Here is an 18605-nt window from a genome sequence, read left to right on the forward strand (position 1 = left end):
AGCAACTCTGCCTTTTTAATTATGCCGTAGCAGCAGTTATCCGGTGCGTGCTCACACAAATAAAAGGTTAAACGGTAGTTAGCAGAGGACAGCTTTATCGACGCGTGCCCACGCGTCGATAAGGTTTCTCCCCGAGGGAACGCCGGGGTTTTACCGCGGGTAAACTCACCACCAACTGTGACTGCTTCAGCAGCAGCACAAAAAAGAACAGGCACGTTCAAAGCTTGTTGCCTTAAAGCGGCGGAAATCTCTCAGAGTCAGCCCCTGGAACCCTGCAAGTGATCGTCAACCCAAAACAAACTTTTGAGGAGAAAAAGTTAAAATTTCTGAAACACAAAAAAATGTCTTCTGAATCCCAAGAGCTTACTCACCCCTCCATCAAGGATGGATGGTTCCGTGAAATCAACAAGATGTGGCCTGGTCAGGCTATGACCTTGAAGGTCAAGAAGGTTCTCCATGCTAAACGTTCCAAGTTCCAGGATGTTTTGATATTCGAGAGCGAAACTTATGGCCGTGTTCTCGTCTTGGACGGTGTCATTCAAGCTACTGAGCGTGATGAGTTTTCATACCAAGAAATGATTGCTCACTTGGCTCTGAACAGTCATGCCAACCCCAAGAAGGTGCTGGTCATCGGTGGTGGTGATGGAGGTGTCTTGCGTGAGGTTGTGAAACACGAAAGTGTAGAGGAGGTTGTCTTGTGTGACATTGATGCCGATGTCATTGACTACTCTAAAAAGTTCATTCCCAGTATGGCTGTGGGATATGAACACCCCAAGGTGAAGACTCATGTCGGTGACGGATTCCAGTTCTTGAAGGACTACACCAACACCTTTGATGTGATTATCACCGATTCCTCTGACCCTGACGGTCCTGCTGAGGCTCTTTTCGAGGCTCCTTACTTCCAGCTGTTGCACGGTGCTCTTCGCGAGAACGGTGTTATCACGACACAGGCTGAGTGCATGTGGCTTCACTTAAGTGTGATCGAGAATGTGCTTAAGGCCGCTCGTAAGGCGTTCCCCAACGTCCGTTACGCTTACACCACAATCCCCACATATCCCTCTGGCTCTATTGGATTCGTCGTCGCTAGCAAGAACACTGCCATTGACTTGTCTAAGCCCCTGCGTACTTGGACTGCCGAGGAGGAGGCCAAGTTGTGCCGCTACTACAACAAGGAGATCCATGAGGCTGCTTTCATCTTGCCCAACTTTGCCCGTGCTGTGGTCAACAAGGCTCTTTCTGAGTAAATATGGTCGAGCTGAACGGAGTTCTCGGCAAGCCTACGAATAAGACAGCAGCTATGGTTGAGCTGAGGCTCTGGGAATTCCCGTCCTAACTTTTCTGTTGTCTTCTTTTTGTGTAGCAATGATATTCATTTTCTGTATTTCAATAAAAAGAAAAAGAAAAAAAGAGAAAGAGAAAGAGAAGGCTCGTCAAGCCGATTAGCTACTGAGTGAAGAAGACTTCGGGTAGATGAGATTGGTTTGGGTATAGGGACACACGCGGCTGACGAATTGCACTACTTGGTTTATTTTCTATGACTGAGAAGCAAATTTGACGGCTTTCTCCAATTCTTCGTAGTCATCGGCGGGCACACGCAATATGGGGCGTCCAAAATATTTCTCAATAGCCTCCATCTCTGCCCAACTCTTTGCATCATGCACAAAGTTGATACTCACACCGACACGTCCAAAACGACCCGTACGGCCAATACGGTGCAAGTAAGTTTGAGGATCGGGACGACCAGCCTGATCCACTGGCAAGTCGTAGTTCACAACCATGTTCACTTGTGAAACATCAATACCACGAGCGATGACGTTGGTTGTAACCAGAACTTTAGTCTTTCCAGCTCGGAAAGAGTCCATAACCTCGTCACGTTGAGCACCCTCTAAGTTTCCGGTAAGACAAGAGACCGCATGGCCATCGGCAGTCATGCGGCGAGAAATTTCCTCGGCCGTCTCCTTTTTGCGACAGAAGATGATGGACTGGCCAATGGTCATCAAACCATACAACTCGACCAAAACGTCGTACTTGTGAGCTTCGTTCTTACAATCCATGAACAGTTGCTTGATTCCTTCCACACTCAATTCTTCGGGCTTCAGGCGAATCTCGTTGGCATTGGGAGCAAAACGGTGGGCATATTGCTCAACCTGAGCAGAGAATGTGGCACTGAACAGAACAATCTGAGCGGCACGAGGAAGTTGGTGCTTAATGCGCATAGACTGATCACCCAGTCCTTGCTGATCAAGCATGTTGTCTGCCTCGTCAAGCACGAAAACCTTGACCTCCCTAGTTTCGAGTTGACGTTTTTTCATAAGATCCATAACGGTACCAGGTGTACCGATGACAATTTGAGCAGTGATTTTTTGGCCTTTGGGAACACTGTCCTTAATACCAAAGGCAGTCTTGATGTCTGTGAATTTGCCCATTTCAACAACCACGTCCATAATTTGACGAGCAAGCTCACGAGAAGGAGCCAGACAGATTGCCTGGACTTTTGGAACTGAAGGGTCAACACGGGAAAGCATTGTCAAAGCAAAGGCTGCCGTTTTACCAGTACCAGACTGGGACTGTCCGATCATATTGCGAGGACTACGTATGTTAGCAAAGCCAAGAGCAATTAGCAGCAATTTTCGGTACGTACGGGTTAGACAGAAGCAGGGGAAGAGCTTTTTCTTGAATCTTGGAGGGCTTCTGAAACTTCATAGCGTACACACCCTTCAGCAATTCGGGTTTCCTAGTTAATTAGTTAGACATAAAAAAAAACAATTTCTTCCGACACGGAAAACACAATTTGGCTTCTTACAGATTCAGGTCATCAAAGCTCTTTGCAGAGAAAAGCGGTGAATTGGGGTCTGCTTGAAGATCCGCCAGTTTGACGCGAACTTCATTGTCGTTTTGCACGAGATTAGACGTGTGTTCTTCCTTTTTATCAGCAGGAGCAGCTTCCTCCTTCTTTCCCTCATCTTTTTGCTCGCCTTCCTTTGGTCCCAGCCGACTGGCAAGGTCTGGGACAGCATCTTTTGTCTCTGGTTTAGATGCAGATTCTGTAGTCTTCAAATCCTCCACTTTGTCGCGGATTTTTTGGATTTCTTCGTCAGAATCAAGGTCTGCCCAGTCTTTTCTTTCCGTTTCAGGCTTTGACATGTTGTATTTTACGGCTTAAACGAGTTTGACCACGTATGGTAGTGAACGGCCTTTAAGGTAGAGATATGATAGTACCAACGTCACCAGCGCACGTAACGTAGAAAATCCGAATTCTCTGTCATTTACATATTATCTGGATTTTACGCGAATATGAGCGTTGAATCAGTTAGTATTAGTGCTTACATAAAGGTACGCTGCTTTTGCAATTGGTTATTTTTGTATGTACTTCAAATTTCTAACATTGATATAGGACGACTACAAAACGGTCGATAGTTGGGTATAGATATACAGTAACGCTTGTGTTCTTACTATTTCAGGTGCAAAATGGAGTCAAATGGTTGGAAGAGCTTCATCAGTTTTATAAAGAACGGAGTCTAATCGGTATGCTTCATGCACAACTCGTGTCTTTCTACGTCTAATTCTTTCGTTGTAGAAAAGGAGTACTCGCAGAAGCTAGCGTCACTCGCAAAGAAATATTTTGAAAAGAAAAACAAGCGATCCTCCTCGCTTTCGATTGGTGATTCACCTACTTCCTCTGCTGGTTCATTGGAATGGTATGACAGTTTTTTGAGCGTTGGCTGTAATACATGTTGCAATTTCTGACGAAGAAACCTAGTGCTTCTCTTACCACTTGGACGAAGATTTTGGACGGCTTGACAGAAGAAGCTCGCCGAATACAGAATTTCTCAAACGATTTAGGCTCTCAGATTTCCGACCAATTTTTGAATTTACAGGGCCAAGCGGAATCCATGCGAAGGAATCAGCATGGTTATTACAACAGCTTGTTAGATGAACGCGAGCGTATCGACGCCGGTGTCAAAAAGGCGAAACAGGATTATTACAGCAGCTGCGAAGTCTTGGAATCTGCTCGGCAGAAGAAAGACAAACTCGGTGACGATAAAAGTAAACGAGGTTACCAGGACGCGTTAACGGAAATGAATAACAAAAAGAATGGGTATGTCCTTACTATTACGGAGTTCAACGCCCACACGAAATTGTATTTCAGTAAGTTATTGCCCGATGTCGTGGACAGCTTGCAACAAGTGAACGAATTTCGAGTTCAAAAAATGAACTCGCTGTGGAAGCATTCTCTTCATCTCGAAAAGTCCTGCTACTCTGACTTGTCTCAAAAAACGGATGAACTCAATAATGAGATCAACCTAAACAGTCCAAACCTAGATACTGTCATGTTCGTTAAACACAATCAAAAGAACTGGACGCCCCCGAATGACCTTCCCTTTGAACCGTCTCCCATTTGGCACGACACGGATTCGATTGCTACCTACGATACCAACATCAATTACCTACGTAATATGCTCATTCAGAATCGCAAAGATTTTGAAACTGCAGCTGCTTCGTATGAGTCTGTCATGGAGGAATCAAACAAGTTAGAAAAGGCACACAGCAAGTCTTTGCTCGAATTGCCGCATGCGGTCGTGCTCAAAATGGCAGAAGTTGAACAGTTGAAGGCCCGTTTTCAAACGCGAATGCATGATTTACAGAGCCGGATAGATCTGATCCTTAACACAGCCGGTGCTCTCGACGAGGGAACGCAACCTCATGATTTCCGTCATACAAGCTTTGCCTTACCAACAAATTGCGACTACTGCAAGAGCACTATTTGGGGTCTCTCAAAACACGGATGTGTCTGTAAACGTGAGTAAAAAGGTGCTAAATGAGTACAGTCGTTGCTAACAAAGTGATTGCAGGTTGTAACTATCATTGTCATGCTCGCTGTGAGATGAAAGTTCCTCCAGAGTGTGGAAAAGCTGAACCTTTGGTCTCTATTTCACGTAATGCTTCCTTGAGAAGAAGCAACGTTGGAAGCATTTCCTCCACCAATTATGCAAATACAACAAGGAGTGTCGAGAATCATGGTGCTGGTAGCATGCGAAACGAAGAGGTCGATGATTTTGGTAACATCGCCGTGAGTCGTGCAACTACGAATACCAGTGAGTCGCAACCTTCGCCGTTTGGTGATTCATCTCAGACTCCTGCTGATGCTGCCGCTACTTCTGCTGCAGAAAATGAAACGGTTCAGGTGCTGTACGATTACGTTGGAACAACGGACGATGACCTGAACGTGAAAGAAGGGCAAATGGTAGTTATTTTGCAGCCAGATGGTATGTTAGACAAATCCCTTTTGTGTGTAGGTCTAACTCCCTATTTAGATGGTACTGGTTGGGTTCGTGCTCGTTCAGGGTCGGCAGAGGGTTTAGTCCCTGCTTCGTACCTTGATTTGCCCGGGCAAGCATCCGTAGCCCAGGATGAAAGCTATGTAAGGGCTTTGTATGATTATACTGCGCAGACTGATTTAGAAATCAGTTTACAGGCTGGAGACGTCATTCGCGTAATTCAAAGAGATTCCGGTAACGGCTGGTCTGAAGGCGAGCTCGATGGTCGCATTGGACAATTTCCAGCAAAGTATGTTTTCCGTTTTTGTGTATAACTTTTCTTGCCTCAGACTAACCATTCCTAGCTACGTCGAGGATATATGAGTGACGGAAGAAAAGACGGTCTAACAAGCTTTAAGCGCAGGCTGTTTAGAGAGTTTTTAACCTACTTTGTTTTGTGTTCATTTGTTCTTATGTGTAAAAGAGAAGAGAAATTTCGTCTGTCCTTTTCTTGGTGAACTAACCACGCCTGCATCACCGGCAAGCTTCCGGGTGCTTTTTAAGTACAAGAAGTGAATTAACCTTCTTTATGATCAAGACAGTAATGATTAATTAGTTGTTGAGCATATCGTAACGGACAGTAGGGCCACGGGCAATAATGTGAGAATATGCCATATCATCTACTAGAATAAATCAACCTTTGTGAGTGTAACCGCAGTGGGTGATTTATTATTTTCGGTAAATTACTCTCATGATACAATGTTCATAGCATCTCACTAATGAACACCTGCATCTAAAAAAACACCCCGGGGATCAGACATTTATGTCGATACTACACGATGAAGTTTGTATCCAATTTTCTCAGTATACGTATACATATTTATTTATATATTTTGTTTTTTTTTTTTTTTTTTTTTGACGAACTAATTTAACAGGTGCAATTTATACACATGCAAAAAATTACTTGACAACTAACCAATATAGTTACTAATAAAATATGAATCAGTACATGTATTTCATTTCGTCTAGTAATGATCAATCTTGCCCATCGAGAATTGGAGTAAAAAATGCTTGTGAAGCATTAAATGCTCAACAAATGAAAGCGTCGGTGCAGTTTAAATTAAACGAATAGAAGAGCAATAACTCTATTATGACCACCCACTAATTCTAATGCCTATACTGGAGTTACTATATCCGTCTATTCTACTAAAGATGAAGTATGAGAAAAACAGTATTTATTTAAAACCTAATTATTAAAGCGAGACACCCGTCACAACAGTGTTCACTTAGTTTATAAGGATAATTACATATGGGACATTTATTTATAAAAAATAGCTACACAAGAAGTTGTCGACTACTGAGAGTTTAAGTATATTTATGTATATAAGAAAGATTCAAAAAAAAACAAGAAAAAAAAAACAAGCATACGAATAATCTTTCCAATAAAGCAACGTAGATTATGAGTTGAGCTGCTCAGACAATCACAGATCTCAATTAGCTCTCCGGGTCGTTTAGTAAATAACGTAGCCAAGTCTTAGGGTTTAAAAAAAATAAAGTAAATGGATCAAATACCATCACATTAAATTACAACATAACTGCCCTCAACCACTGCCAACTGCACCAGAAAGCTGCAATTCATCACAAACTACCACTCAATACAACCGACTACCAGAAACCCATCGCCATCGCCTTTTAACTCTCGCTAAACAAACACCTTTCGCTCCCCCGCCTGCTTATCCCCACACTATTACATCACGCATCAATTTCCACCGAACACTTGTATTCGTTTTAGAAAGCAATTTGCTGTACATAAACAGCAGCTGTTCACAATCACTAACGGTAACGACGAAGAGAAAGGGTGTTGTGACGCAACCAGGTACGGTGTTGAGGGTTGTGGTTGTGACGGTGACCCTTGCCAATACCACGGGACTTCTTGCCAATGGAGGTAAGACCACGGGCCTCACGGTGCTTGTGAACGGCGTTGCAGATCCAGTTGATGCGAGGATCACGACGGACGGCCTTGTGGTTGGGATCGACAAGAATGACCTCGTAGAACTTGTAGGTAGCGTCTTGGTTGACCCAGTAGGAGTTCAAGACACGGAGGTTGGCACAGTGACGACCAACACGCTCCTCAGCAGTGCAGCGGAGGGAACGTTGGTACTTGAGCTCGCTAACACCTTGGTTGACGGGCTTGCCCATAGTTTGACCCTTGGGAACAGGGCGCTTGCGACCACCACGACGAACACGGATACGGTAAATAACGTATCCTTGCTTGGCCTTGTAACCCAAACGACGAGCCTTGTCGGGACGGGAGGGCTTGCTGGCACGGTGGATGACGTTCAGCTGGCGGTACTCCCAGGCGCGCACGCGCGACAAGAACAAGTTAACGTCAGACTGCTTCTTCTTGGCGAGCTCTTCCAAGTATTTGTAGGCACCCATTTTGTCTCGGAGGTGGTGGATGGTTCGCCGGTGGGATGGTCAGTTGTGTCTAAAGCAAAAGTAGTCACAGCCCTACCCTAAAAACGAGAATAGTGTGGGATCTCGGAGCACGCTAAATGTCATAGTGAAACCATTCAGTTACGGTAAAACACGCTAGGCGGGTTTACGCATCTTCTGCCTAACACGGTAAGTCTCCCTATTTGGATAACCTTCTTCGCAGGGCCGTCTTTACTCCCACCCAAAACAAAACACCTGGAATGGCCAGCACAGAACAAACAGACCTGTACAATCGCTGGAAAGCGCTCCAGCATCAGCTGGAGATGCTGGATTTGCAAGAAGAATTCATTAAAGACGACTGTAAGTCACTAAAACGCGAACTTCTTCGCGCCCAAGAGGAAGTGAAAAGAATCCAGTCGGTACCTTTAGTTATCGGTCAATTTCTGGAAGCCATTGACCAAAACACGGCCATTGTTGGAAGCACAACAGGATCTAATTACGTTGTCCGTATTCTCAGCACACTCGATCGTGAACTGCTGAAACCAAGTGCCAGTGTTGCCTTACACCGGCATTCCAACGCGTTGGTCGATATCCTGCCACCTGAGGCCGACTCTTCGATCTCTATGCTGCGTGCCGACGAACGTCCTGATGTTACGTATGCTGATGTTGGTGGTTTGGACGTGCAAAAGCAAGAAATCCGGGAAGCAGTCGAACTGCCTCTCACACAAGGCGATTTGTACAAGCAAATCGGTATCGATCCCCCCCGTGGTGTCCTGCTGTATGGACCTCCTGGTACAGGAAAAACAATGCTCGTCAAAGCTGTCGCCAACAGCACGAACGCCAACTTTATCCGTGTTGTGGGTTCCGAATTTGTTCAAAAGTATCTCGGTGAGGGACCTCGTATGGTCCGTGACGTCTTTCGAATGGCACGCGAGAACGCTCCTTCTATTATCTTTATTGACGAAATTGATGCTATTGCTACGAAACGTTTTGATGCCCAAACTGGTGCTGACCGAGAGGTGCAGCGTATTTTAATCGAACTCCTCACGCAGATGGACGGTTTCGACCAAGAGGCCAACGTCAAGGTGATTATGGCCACAAACCGTGCAGACACACTCGATCCCGCCTTATTGCGTCCCGGCCGTCTCGATCGTAAAGTGGAATTCCCTTCATACCGTGATCGTCGTCAACGCCGTCTTGTATTCCAAACCATCTGCTCCAAAATGTCACTTTCGCCTGAGGTTGACCTTGACACATTCATTATGCGGCCAGATGCTTCTAGTGGTGCCCAAATTGCTGCTATCATGCAAGACGCAGGTTTGCTCGCCGTGCGTAAGAGCCGTGGTGTCATCCTTCAAAGCGATATCGAGGAGGCATATGCTCGTGCCGTCAAGCCTACAGACATGGAGCAATTCGCTTTCTACAAGTAAAAAAACAGAAAACCAAATCCATTCCCGAGAACCACCCCAGTCTACGAGAGTCGGTGCCAAACTGTACTGTACTTGCCATCTTGGTACAGCTGGGCCCTTCGTATCTCACATGTCATCATGTCTATATGTTACCAATACTGTTGTTACAATTATGAACATGCACAGTTACGAAAATAAAAGCGTTTTAAACGGCCATTGTCCAAGCGACACGAAACAGGGACAAAAGGAAGCAACGAAGGGTGACAGGGTGAAAGACATAGCAGCGAACAGACAAATAGAAACCAAGATTCAAACCCACTACACAACTACACTCAACAACTACAGTTTATACGCACACAAACACACACAGAAATAGAGACAACAGCTCCACGTCAGTGGAACCATCTATTGACCGCTGCTAATCTATTGAGCAATGGTGACCTCGACCTCAACACCGGGCTCAATGTGGATAGAGGTGATTTGCTTAACAATCTCAGAGGGAGAGTGGAGGTCAATAAGACGCTTGTGGATACGCATCTCGTAGGTCTCCCAGGTCTTGGAACCCTCACCGTTAGGGGTCTTACGGGTGGTGATCTTCAAGATCTTGGTAGGGAGACGGACGGGACCCTTGACACGCAATTGCTTGTCCTTGGCACGGTTGACAAGGTCAGAGCAGACCTTCTCCAAGTTACGCACGTTGCGAGAGGTAAGGGTGATACGGATGCGGTGAACGGTGGAGGCAATTTGTTGCTCCTTTTGATCCTTGGCGACTTGACTCATTTTGGTAAGAAAGACAGCGGTGACCAGTAGTTGGTTGTGGAATCGCTTGCGTTGGGCTGTCGTTGTTGTGTATACACCGGGACTGCTTTTTCGCAACCCTACCCTAAATGGCGAATTAAACTTTCACAGTCACAGGTGATAAAAGGCACCACATCTGCCCCATTGTTCTTCCTCCTTCGTACACCGAACTTTTGCGGATACCTGGAATAACACAGACAAATGGCTGAGAACGCACCTAGAGGTTTTGGACGTGGCCGCGGTCGTGGACGTGGTCGTCGTGGCGCTAAGCGTGATGAGGAGAAGGAATGGGTTCCCGTCACCAAGTTGGGCCGTCTGGTGAAGGCCGGTAAGATCAAGTCTATTGAGGAGATCTACCTTTACTCTCTCCCCATCAAGGAGTTCCAAATTGTTGACTTCTTCTTGCCCCGTCTTAAGGATGAGGTCATGAAGATCATGCCTGTCCAGAAGCAAACCCGTGCCGGTCAACGTACCCGCTTCAAGGCCTTTGTCGTTATTGGTGACAGCGACGGTCACGTTGGTTTGGGTGTCAAGTGCGCTAAGGAGGTTGCCACTGCTATCCGTGGTGCCGTCGTCTTGGCCAAGCTCTCCATCATGCCCATCCGTCGTGGTTACTGGGGTACCGCTTTGGGTGAGCCTCACACCGTCCCCGTTAAGGTCACTGGTAAGTGTGGTTCCGTTACCGTCCGTCTTGTCCCTGCTCCCCGTGGTGCTGGTCTTGTTGCTGCTCCCGTCGTCAAGCGTTTCCTTCAACTCGCTGGTATTGAGGACTGCTACACCACCTCCCGTGGTTCTACCAAGACTCAAGGTAACTTCTTGAAGGCTGCTTTCGCTGCTGCTGCTCGTACCTACGGTATCCTTACCCCTAACTTGTGGGCTGAGCGTGCCCTCGGCCAAACCCCCATTGAGGAGTACGCCGACGTTTTGATGCAAACTGAGAAGAAGTACTAGATTTAGTGCTTTAATTAAATTTGTTTCAAAATATTTTTTTCTGTTGATTGGATGAAGAGGTGTTGTAAAGTGAATAGGAGGTCGTGTCAAAGATGAGTTGGTAGTTTCGCGAACTGTAACAATTAATTCGATCTTTCCCGTGTGAATGTTTCCTCCCTCCTGTAAACTCTTAGTTTCTCAACCACTATTGCTGGATTACTGAATTATCTACTCCACTCCTGTGTTCTTCCCTCAATAACATTTATTAGAAGTCATCGTTGAGTGCATGAGTTTGGTTATCGTCAGCGTACGACCAAAGGCCTTGGGTACCATAGTAAAAGAATGTAGCTGAGGTTTATTTACGTCTTCATAGCCGGCACTCCAAGACGAAAATGGCGAACATTGTCCCTCTAAAAAGCACCACGAAGAATCCGTTCAGCAAACTTATCGCGGGCTTTTTGCAAAGAACTCATGAAACCCATCTCCTTGATATCGGAAACAAGTGCCTGTGCGTCGGAAGTGGGTGCTTTTGTGACACGACCAGCAATGAGAACTGGATCACTTTCGAGAATAATTCCATCGTCAATGGTCTCATCAACAGTCAATACAAGAAGACCATAGTTCTCCAAGAGTGTTTTTTTGTCAGGGACGCCTTTCAGTAGCAGTTCCAAGGCGTCACGGACCGAGCAGACACACTCGTATAGCAACATCTCGTTCTCATCGCTGCTTCCAACAACGTAGAATACCATATCCAGTGTCTGGACAGCCACAACCTTGTGCTTCATTACGACAGAGACATCGTTTTGTGTTTTCCAAGTTTTCTTGAACACTGCTTTCTCAAAGGCCAATTCCTCTTCTGTCGTCTGAAATTCGTTCGTATGTTCCGACGAATCTATGTGTGGAGCAGTGTAGTACTTAGAGAAAATTCGTTTTCCAGAGCTATCTAGAATGAAGAGAGCCTGGATAGCGTACAAACTCAGACTCATTTTGGTTGTTCAGGCTGTGGAGATGGAAGGAAGGCGTGTTGTTGCTACCTCGCTTCGAACTGCTTGGTTTGTTTTTTGGTGGTGAGTTTGAAGATTAATTTAACCGAGCGTGCTTAATTGCACGTGGTTGCATAAAGTTGAGTGAATTAAGGTTACTATGACGCACACAACAGGACAAAGCACAAGACCTTGAAAACGGTACTTCTCCTCTACCAAACACATTCTGCTAATTGTCGAAAGCAACCAACGACTTTCGTCGATGTATTACTAATTGTGTAGGATGAAGACGTCTCCTGAAGCTTTTCTCCCGATTCCAATACCGCTAAACCTTGAATAGACCAAATTCCCAAAATCTCAAGAAGTGCCGTCTGCTTTTTAATGGTATCCTCTTTGACTGTTCGCTACTCCTTGTCCAACTGTACTTTGTAATATATAAATCTGTTTTAAATGCCTGTTTTTCAACCTCTTTGGAAGCAACTTTCGCTACGCGGACTCGTGGCCCAAACAGCACGGTAGGCCTAAAGATTGAGTACGAAGTTGTGGTTTTTTTACGACATTTCTTACTAACACGAGTTTTGACAGTGTTCAAGCTTCTACGAACATCACTGGCGTGTATACAGGAGTTGACCCAACGGCCAACTCTCTGCATTTAGGCAACTTGGTCGCGTTCATGCCCTTATTCCATGCGTATTTAAACGGGTTTCCGTCATTTGCTCTGGTTGGTGATGCCACCGCCCAACTGGGAGATCCTACTGGTAGAACAGAAAGCCGCACACGTCTTTCGAAACGAGTATTTTCAGAAAACACAAGCGCACTCGTGAATCAATTATCGTTTCTAAGCCAACGGGTAGTATCCTACGCCCGTTACTGCGATTATTCTACCACGGACACGCCCGACGAACGTAATTGGCATATTGTGCAAAATTCGTCATGGTACTCTGGAATGGGTTTGCTTGACTTCTTAAACAAGATTGGCAGTACGGCTCGAGTAAACCAAATGCTTGCTCGCGATAGTGTCAGCAGTCGCTTACGGAGTCCAACTGGTCTCTCGTTCAGCGAGTTCACATACCAATTGTTGCAAGCTTACGACTTCTATTATCTTGCTACTCATTCAAATGTGAACCTACAGATCGGTGGTAATGACCAATGGGGAAATGTAACGGCGGGTGTTGATTTTGTCCATCGTAAGCTCGGTGACAACAAGGCATTCGCTCTGACAACACCTCTTTTGACTACGTCAAACGGTGTCAAATTTGGTAAAAGTACTGGAAATGCTGTATGGATTGACAAAACCAAAACGGATGCGTATGCGCTTTATCAGGTAATTTAATGAGGCAAATGTACCTTTTTTACTAAGCTGTATAGTTCTTCGTCTCCTTGCCGGATAAAATGATTCCGATACTCTTAAAACAACTTACATTTCTGTCCGTGGAACGCATAGGCGAGCTTGAACAGCAACATTCCCGAAAGCCTGAGGACAGGCTGCTTCATCGTGCGCTGGCCTCGCATGTTGTGTATTTTTTGCATGGAAAGGATGCGGTTGATACTGCAATTAAAGTGAGCAATATCCTGTATGCTTCTAAAAGGAACGCACAAGGTTTCTACTGGCCTCCCGAGCCTGACTATGGGAACCACTCTTTGAAAGATCTGCTACAGAAAACCTCCGCATTCGTAAAAATTCCGAGAGCCATTCAGTCGCTACCCGTATGCAGACTTCTTAGAGAATGTGGTTTATTTAATTCTCGCAAAGAGGCCAGTGATTGCATCGAAAATGGAAAGGTGATGCTCGGTAACGAAATCTTGAAGGATTCGAACTTGATAACAAATTTTCCTCCCGAGAGTCTAGTTTGTCTACGTTTTGGAAAGAAAGCCTATGCCCTTTACTTTGCTGAGTAACAAATTCCCCTTTTCCAGCTCTTTTGTCCGACAAGCGGTTTAATGTATATTATTACAACATAGAAAGAAACGACGGATTAGAGGCTTTTGAGTAATGCCTTCGCCTTTTTTATTTTTTCATCCAAAACTGCCAACGGGCCTCGATAAACTTGGCTTTTTCTTTGTAATGGTGTTGGCGTTTCCGGCAACTGAGTAATGTGCTTAGTAGGAGTAGATATTACGGAGAAAGATCTTTCGGAGGCGATGTCTGCAACGGGGGTCAAAAGTGATTCATCAGCAAGTTCGTCCGAGTAAACGTGCGATTCATCTTCAGAAACAAATGCTTTTGAGTACCGCCGTCTACCAACTTTTGATGCCTCAATATCACTTTGTGCAACGGAATGCCTTTTCCGGCTTTCCCGCAGAAACTGCGAGTACCTGAAGGCAGGCGAAGGCTCTGTGCTTCTGTTACTCACAAGTGTTTCAATGCCCTCATCCAATGCGACATATTTCGTAACGTCTAATGACTGAACATGTATGGACGAGACAGCACTCCAGTCGGACTGAACCAGCTTCATGAATTCGAACTTCGCGGCAATTTCATCCATGGATGGCAGGTTAGTGGCCCAAAAAACGATTAACAGAGGAAACTTTGTTGTGCTCGCCTGTGATAGTTGTTGAATAAAACGGTGCAAAACACTAACTGTTTCTTCCAACTTCGGACTATTTTTAAAGACATATTCCAATTGAGAGTCAGAACATGTGAGACACTGTAGCTCTTTACTCACATCAACAACATATAGGCAAGCGCCATAGTTTGCTCGACGCAAGTCATCAAAAACGGTAGAACACGGCATATACACACGAACACTTTTGTTTGTCTCGAGAAGTTGTTCCCAAAGAAAACAGCCATTGGAAGGACGTAGACAAAGCTTATTACACAACCATGAAGTTATAGAAGAATTAGGAGAATAACAATAAGCTGCCATTGTCCACTCGTCATAAACCATATTCTCCGTTACCGGGTGAAGTAGTGAAGCCAGATTAAGCGATTTCCTCATTTCCTTCGCCTGTCGAATGGAATCATTTAATTTCTGTGCTTCCAGGTACTCTGGTTCCAAATGACTTCCATCATAGACTCTAGGTGGGTTCATCACTTTTGTTGTCGATTGTTGCATTCGTGTCATAACGTTTTCATAAACACTGATGTAGTGTTCCTGTTTTTCTTTTTCTTCCTGTTCTCGCTGCAGTCGTAGTTGCTTTGTCGCATAACAGCGCTTTCCCATAGCCATCATTAGTCGAAATTTTTTCAGACAGAGGCGCCGTTGATAATATTCACTGGCATAGATCTGTGAAGTTTCTTTCCAAACAAATTGTTGAAGTAATTGTATCAGAGTTATCAGAGAGTTTTCTGAAGCCCATGTATCAACAACATTTTCAACTGCAGCGTTAACCATCCGAGTGAGTACGTTCTGCATAACGTTAGTCAACACTGACTGGTAAAAGTCTTCGCCTAGTTCAGGCTTTGTTTTCTCTGATTCGGCAAACGGCGGCGGTGGAAGCACAACCGCTGAAGCCAGTTTTTCATTGATCGGTTTTGACTCTTTTGATGTAAAAAAATCAGATACCACATTCGTTTGCATTTTTGTTCCAGTTGTTAAGGAGCTTGGTATAGAAAGGGGGATCGCAGCATCGACGGCCAGCGTCGGAGTCAGCGATTTAACTTTCGGTATAAACTCATTTGCAAAAATATTAAGTCCATTACGTTTAAGAGATTTGGTAGGCACAAGAGGAGCATGCGCCTTTGTTAAAGTTGTATTTGGTAGAGTTCCTGTCTTCACTTGTCTTGTCGAGACAGGAGTCACAGAAATAGACGGCTTGGAAAAGGTTTGTGACGCATCGTGCTCCCCAACGGCATTAATAATCGTAGCAAAAGTTGCGTTAGAACGCTTACATTCAACAAGAGCATGAGAAAAACGTTGCTTCAGCTCTGGCCGCGTTTCTAAAACATTAGTTGATTGTTAAAATCGTTCTGTGTAATGTTCACATACCGTCAAAGTTGACAGACTTGTTCAAAATGACATTGAGCGAACCCGAATCGTCTGTTACAACCTCAAGCCCATAGTGCTCACAAAGTTCAATGACCTCCTCAATAGCGTCACAATACAGTAACTTTTGGATATCTGCACATGGAATCCGAGCGTGTGCAGAGAGATAGGATCGCCGCATGGCTTTTAAGGCACCTTTTCGGACAGAGCTGAAGTGAACTTCCAACAAGCAAGCCATCAAATATGTCACCCTATCAGACCGAGTAAGTTTAAAAAATCGTGTGAAGAGATTCGGAGCAGCCTCAGTATTGGGCGGAAGAAGTCGACCAACGCGCTCATTGTTTTTCTGCGCTAAAGCCGATAACCGCAAAGCAGTTTGCAGAAATTTCGAGCGAAATATATGATCAGGGAGATTCTGCGCCTGTCGAGCAATATCTGGATCGCGAATATGGGCAAGAATTGCATAGCACCTAAACTCACTTTCGTTCGGACAAACCTTGTTTTCTTTTCGCATGTCATCGTAAAATTCACACAGGGACTGCAGCACTAGGATAATACACATTAGTAAGTTGGCAAGAAAGAAAGATGCCAAAAACTTCTATGCATACCTTTTCTCAATTGCTCCATCTCCTGCTGGGAACTGAAATTTCGTTGCTCGCATAGCTGATGAAGACATAGGATGTGATAACGAGCGATACGTTCATGGCAGGCTATAGCCTCCAATCCTCGACTGTTTTGAAGGGTAAAGTCCTGACGGATGGATCGAGTACGGTCGCGAACAAAAAAATGAGTGGATTCCAATGGATACGGACCACAAACAATTTCGTCAATGAGGTAATCAAGTGATTTCTGGTATAGAGATGAATAACATGTTCAAAAACAATGCGGCGATGGAGAAAATGGCGAGTAAATCGCTTCCATTCTGAAAAGATCAAACCTTTAAGATGTGTGGAGGGCGGACGTCCGAAGGAAGAGCCTGTTCATTTCCAGCAGCAGGTCTATGAAAAGCTTTTACCGCAAGATCTTTATCTACACGACCGCTTTTGGGATTTATCTCCCATTTTTCTAAATTGTTCTGATACTCACGCTGTTCGCGCTCGTACTCTGGACACATGTCCATGCAAGTGCCCGTGAACGTTACTGCTTCATTCAGTTGGCGCGGTTTTGAGGGATCATCAATAAGACCTTTTTTTATTGCTTCTTTTCGTTCTTCTTCGCGCGATGCGCGAAGCTCCTCAAATCTATTTCCTTCAAGGGTCTTTTCGAACCGTTTCTGTCTACTGTCTTGCATTTCATGAGACTCAGATAATTCACTGTCTAAAACAGACGCGTTCGAGCTTTCATGACCCGAGCTGTGAGACAAAGACTTGGACCTACGTTTCCATCCTTGCGAATTGTTTTTTTTATGATGCACGGAACCGCCGCTCACAGATTTTTCCATGCACAATGGTTGAACAGGTGTTCTCCTGTGTTTGGCAGTGGACACGTCGAGTAGGTACGGGGTTTAACAAAATAGGGTTAGTGAACTATGATAGGTGTCGTAATAGCGTTTAATGAGGGTTAGCGAACGGTAGCGTGTGCTACAATTTGAGGCAAAAAGCAATAAAAGGGAAGACAAGAATGCGACTTCTGGTATGCAAACAATGCCGATTGTCCGTAAACCGAAGTTATTTTTTTCGTTTGATATTCATTAGCCTTTATTATTGTTTAGATCATTAGTAGCATTATATTAAAAGCAAAAAGAGTATCTAAGAAAACCGTAACGTCTTGCGTACAAAAGTTGCATATCATCGTAGTAACCACATATTAAGAAAACACTTCATAGAACACGCTACTCATCATTGTTTTGCAAGATGTTCAAGATGGAAAGGATACGAATGAAGAGGTTGATCAAATCCATGTAAAGCATCAGACTAGACATGATAAAGTCTTCAGGAGAGTAATTGTGAAGAATGTTGTATGTGTCATACATGATGTATCCACAGAAAATCAAGGTTCCAAAGCCAGCAAAACCAAGATCCATCATACGTGTTCCAGGGAAAATAAAATACAGTAAGGGAAGGAGAACGAGGATCCATAAAGAAGCGTATAAAACACCTCCCCAGCGACTGAAATCATACTTAGACTGGAATGTGAATGCAGTAAGTGCGATAAAAGTACCCATGGTAATAAACACTGCTTCAAGAAGAATCTGAGAAGAGAAGAAGGAAATTACAGAGCCAAGTGTGATGCCTTCCAGCAAAGTAAATGTGAATAGAAGAATGTAATTTCTGGGATAACTGTATGGCTTCGCGAGAAGGAAGAACATTGTAACCATCATTCCAATAAAACTCACAAGCAAAAACCAAGGATTCATTTGCAACCAGTTGAAAAGAACAGGAGTATAGCCAAAGATTGTGCCGGCTACTGCAGTAACAACCAGTTGGGCCGAAAGAATCATGTAAACTTTACGAAGGAAAGCCATCCGAATGCTCTTGGAGCACTCAAAAACGGGAGTGTCAGTTTTCTTTGCTCCATTATTTGCCAAAGGGTTTTCAGCAGGAGATTCTGCGAAATCCGTATACCTCGGGGGTTCTTGAGGAAGTGCCTCGTAGTGAGAAGACATTTTTACCGAAAATCTTTAAATGAACTAAGAAACTAATTCAATTAGTATGTCTCTTTTATTGAATATATTGTTCCGAATCACTTACGTTCGTATACTACAACAGTACTAATAATAGTAGAATAGTTGGTAGAGGGTAGAATACGTTCAGATGCAAGTTGCCTCATCTCATGTTTGGCGGCGGACTTCGGTAGCGTCGCTTCGTCGCTTGAGCTTAATGGATTAGGCGAGTCTATGACGTAATGTCTTCATTTCTTATATAA

General features: G+C 44.5%; 11 protein-coding genes across 11 annotated transcripts; 5 read left to right on the forward strand and 6 right to left on the reverse strand.

Moving 5' to 3' along the window:
- Positions 1-67: 67 nt before the first annotated feature.
- SJAG_04480 (ATP-dependent RNA helicase Dbp5) lies at positions 68-3225 on the reverse strand. Its single transcript, XM_002175541.2, has 3 exons — positions 2804-3225; positions 2642-2734; positions 68-2589 (listed from the first exon to the last, which is right to left on the reverse strand). The coding sequence occupies exons 1-3, from the start codon at positions 3142-3144 to the stop codon at positions 1533-1535; spliced, it is 1491 nt and encodes a 496-aa protein (XP_002175577.1). The 5' UTR covers positions 3145-3225; the 3' UTR covers positions 68-1532.
- On the forward strand, positions 212-1369 carry SJAG_04481 (spermidine synthase). Its single transcript, XM_002175542.2, has one exon. The coding sequence runs from the start codon at positions 342-344 to the stop codon at positions 1242-1244; it is 903 nt and encodes a 300-aa protein (XP_002175578.1). The 5' UTR covers positions 212-341; the 3' UTR covers positions 1245-1369.
- On the forward strand, positions 3191-5886 carry SJAG_04479 (diacylglycerol binding protein Bzz1). Its single transcript, XM_002175540.2, has 8 exons — positions 3191-3333; positions 3395-3421; positions 3462-3525; positions 3578-3698; positions 3761-4800; positions 4854-5267; positions 5316-5568; positions 5624-5886. The coding sequence occupies exons 1-8, from the start codon at positions 3295-3297 to the stop codon at positions 5640-5642; spliced, it is 1977 nt and encodes a 658-aa protein (XP_002175576.2). The 5' UTR covers positions 3191-3294; the 3' UTR covers positions 5643-5886.
- Positions 5887-7021: 1135 nt separating this feature from the next.
- SJAG_04478 (60S ribosomal protein L15) lies at positions 7022-7760 on the reverse strand. The gene has a single exon (XM_002175539.2). It carries the CDS (start codon positions 7695-7697, stop codon positions 7092-7094), a length of 606 nt encoding a protein of 201 aa, XP_002175575.1. The 5' UTR covers positions 7698-7760; the 3' UTR covers positions 7022-7091.
- Positions 7761-7863: 103 nt separating this feature from the next.
- On the forward strand, positions 7864-9381 carry SJAG_04477 (19S proteasome regulatory subunit Rpt3). The gene has a single exon (XM_002175538.2). It carries the CDS (start codon positions 7955-7957, stop codon positions 9122-9124), a length of 1170 nt encoding a protein of 389 aa, XP_002175574.1. The 5' UTR covers positions 7864-7954; the 3' UTR covers positions 9125-9381.
- A 95-nt stretch (positions 9382-9476) lies between these two features.
- On the reverse strand, positions 9477-9997 carry SJAG_04476 (40S ribosomal protein S20). Its single transcript, XM_002175537.2, has one exon. It carries the CDS (start codon positions 9881-9883, stop codon positions 9527-9529), a length of 357 nt encoding a protein of 118 aa, XP_002175573.1. The 5' UTR covers positions 9884-9997; the 3' UTR covers positions 9477-9526.
- A 14-nt stretch (positions 9998-10011) lies between these two features.
- SJAG_04475 (40S ribosomal protein S2) lies at positions 10012-11811 on the forward strand. The gene has a single exon (XM_002175536.2). It carries the CDS (start codon positions 10103-10105, stop codon positions 10850-10852), a length of 750 nt encoding a protein of 249 aa, XP_002175572.1. The 5' UTR covers positions 10012-10102; the 3' UTR covers positions 10853-11811.
- SJAG_04474 (coatomer zeta subunit) lies at positions 10805-11940 on the reverse strand. The gene has a single exon (XM_002175535.2). The coding sequence runs from the start codon at positions 11815-11817 to the stop codon at positions 11242-11244; it is 576 nt and encodes a 191-aa protein (XP_002175571.1). The 5' UTR covers positions 11818-11940; the 3' UTR covers positions 10805-11241.
- Positions 11941-11994: 54 nt separating this feature from the next.
- On the forward strand, positions 11995-15213 carry SJAG_04473 (tyrosine-tRNA ligase). The gene is made up of 3 exons (XM_002175534.2): positions 11995-12329; positions 12400-13138; positions 13183-15213. Exons 1-3 carry the CDS (start codon positions 12265-12267, stop codon positions 13711-13713), a joined length of 1335 nt encoding a protein of 444 aa, XP_002175570.1. The 5' UTR covers positions 11995-12264; the 3' UTR covers positions 13714-15213.
- On the reverse strand, positions 12212-17221 carry SJAG_04472 (nuclear export factor Sac3). The gene is made up of 4 exons (XM_002175533.2): positions 16678-17221; positions 16349-16589; positions 15744-16286; positions 12212-15694 (listed from the first exon to the last, which is right to left on the reverse strand). The coding sequence occupies exons 1-4, from the start codon at positions 17179-17181 to the stop codon at positions 13791-13793; spliced, it is 3192 nt and encodes a 1063-aa protein (XP_002175569.1). The 5' UTR covers positions 17182-17221; the 3' UTR covers positions 12212-13790.
- A 106-nt stretch (positions 17222-17327) lies between these two features.
- On the reverse strand, positions 17328-18544 carry SJAG_04471 (eukaryotic protein). Its single transcript, XM_002175532.2, has 2 exons — positions 18431-18544; positions 17328-18377 (listed from the first exon to the last, which is right to left on the reverse strand). The coding sequence occupies exon 2, from the start codon at positions 18343-18345 to the stop codon at positions 17572-17574; it is 774 nt and encodes a 257-aa protein (XP_002175568.1). The 5' UTR covers positions 18346-18377; positions 18431-18544; the 3' UTR covers positions 17328-17571.
- Positions 18545-18605: the final 61 nt, after the last annotated feature.

This window comes from Schizosaccharomyces japonicus, assembly GCF_000149845.2.
Source record: "Schizosaccharomyces japonicus yFS275 unplaced genomic scaffold supercont5.3, whole genome shotgun sequence".
NCBI classification, from domain to species: domain Eukaryota; kingdom Fungi; phylum Ascomycota; class Schizosaccharomycetes; order Schizosaccharomycetales; family Schizosaccharomycetaceae; genus Schizosaccharomyces; species Schizosaccharomyces japonicus.

Coding starts and splice junctions, on each gene's coding strand:
- SJAG_04481 (XM_002175542.2), top strand. CDS start 342: ATGTCTTCTGAATCCCAAGAGCTTACTCACCCCTCCATCAAGGATGGA.
- SJAG_04477 (XM_002175538.2), top strand. CDS start 7,955: ATGGCCAGCACAGAACAAACAGACCTGTACAATCGCTGGAAAGCGCTC.
- SJAG_04474 (XM_002175535.2), bottom strand. CDS start 11,817: ATGAGTCTGAGTTTGTACGCTATCCAGGCTCTCTTCATTCTAGATAGC.
- SJAG_04478 (XM_002175539.2), bottom strand. CDS start 7,697: ATGGGTGCCTACAAATACTTGGAAGAGCTCGCCAAGAAGAAGCAGTCT.
- SJAG_04471 (XM_002175532.2), bottom strand. CDS start 18,345: ATGTCTTCTCACTACGAGGCACTTCCTCAAGAACCCCCGAGGTATACG.
- SJAG_04476 (XM_002175537.2), bottom strand. CDS start 9,883: ATGAGTCAAGTCGCCAAGGATCAAAAGGAGCAACAAATTGCCTCCACC.
- SJAG_04479 (XM_002175540.2), top strand. CDS start 3,295: ATGAGCGTTGAATCAGTTAGTATTAGTGCTTACATAAAG. Junction 3,334..3,394: donor GTATTAGTGCTTACATAAAG/GTACGCTGCTTT, acceptor ACATTGATATAG/GACGACTACAAAACGGTCGA. Junction 3,699..3,760: donor TCTGCTGGTTCATTGGAATG/GTATGACAGTTT, acceptor GAAGAAACCTAG/TGCTTCTCTTACCACTTGGA.
- SJAG_04473 (XM_002175534.2), top strand. CDS start 12,265: ATGCCTGTTTTTCAACCTCTTTGGAAGCAACTTTCGCTACGCGGACTC. Junction 12,330..12,399: donor CTCGTGGCCCAAACAGCACG/GTAGGCCTAAAG, acceptor GAGTTTTGACAG/TGTTCAAGCTTCTACGAACA. Junction 13,139..13,182: donor ATGCGTATGCGCTTTATCAG/GTAATTTAATGA, acceptor TAAGCTGTATAG/TTCTTCGTCTCCTTGCCGGA.
- SJAG_04475 (XM_002175536.2), top strand. CDS start 10,103: ATGGCTGAGAACGCACCTAGAGGTTTTGGACGTGGCCGCGGTCGTGGA.
- SJAG_04472 (XM_002175533.2), bottom strand. CDS start 17,181: ATGGAAAAATCTGTGAGCGGCGGTTCCGTGCATCATAAAAAAAACAAT. Junction 16,590..16,677: donor GCCCTCCACACATCTTAAAG/GTTTGATCTTTT, acceptor TCTCTATACCAG/AAATCACTTGATTACCTCAT. Junction 16,287..16,348: donor GATGGAGCAATTGAGAAAAG/GTATGCATAGAA, acceptor GTATTATCCTAG/TGCTGCAGTCCCTGTGTGAA.
- SJAG_04480 (XM_002175541.2), bottom strand. CDS start 3,144: ATGTCAAAGCCTGAAACGGAAAGAAAAGACTGGGCAGACCTTGATTCT. Junction 2,735..2,803: donor AGCTTTGATGACCTGAATCT/GTAAGAAGCCAA, acceptor CTAATTAACTAG/GAAACCCGAATTGCTGAAGG. Junction 2,590..2,641: donor CCCCTGCTTCTGTCTAACCC/GTACGTACCGAA, acceptor TAACATACGTAG/TCCTCGCAATATGATCGGAC.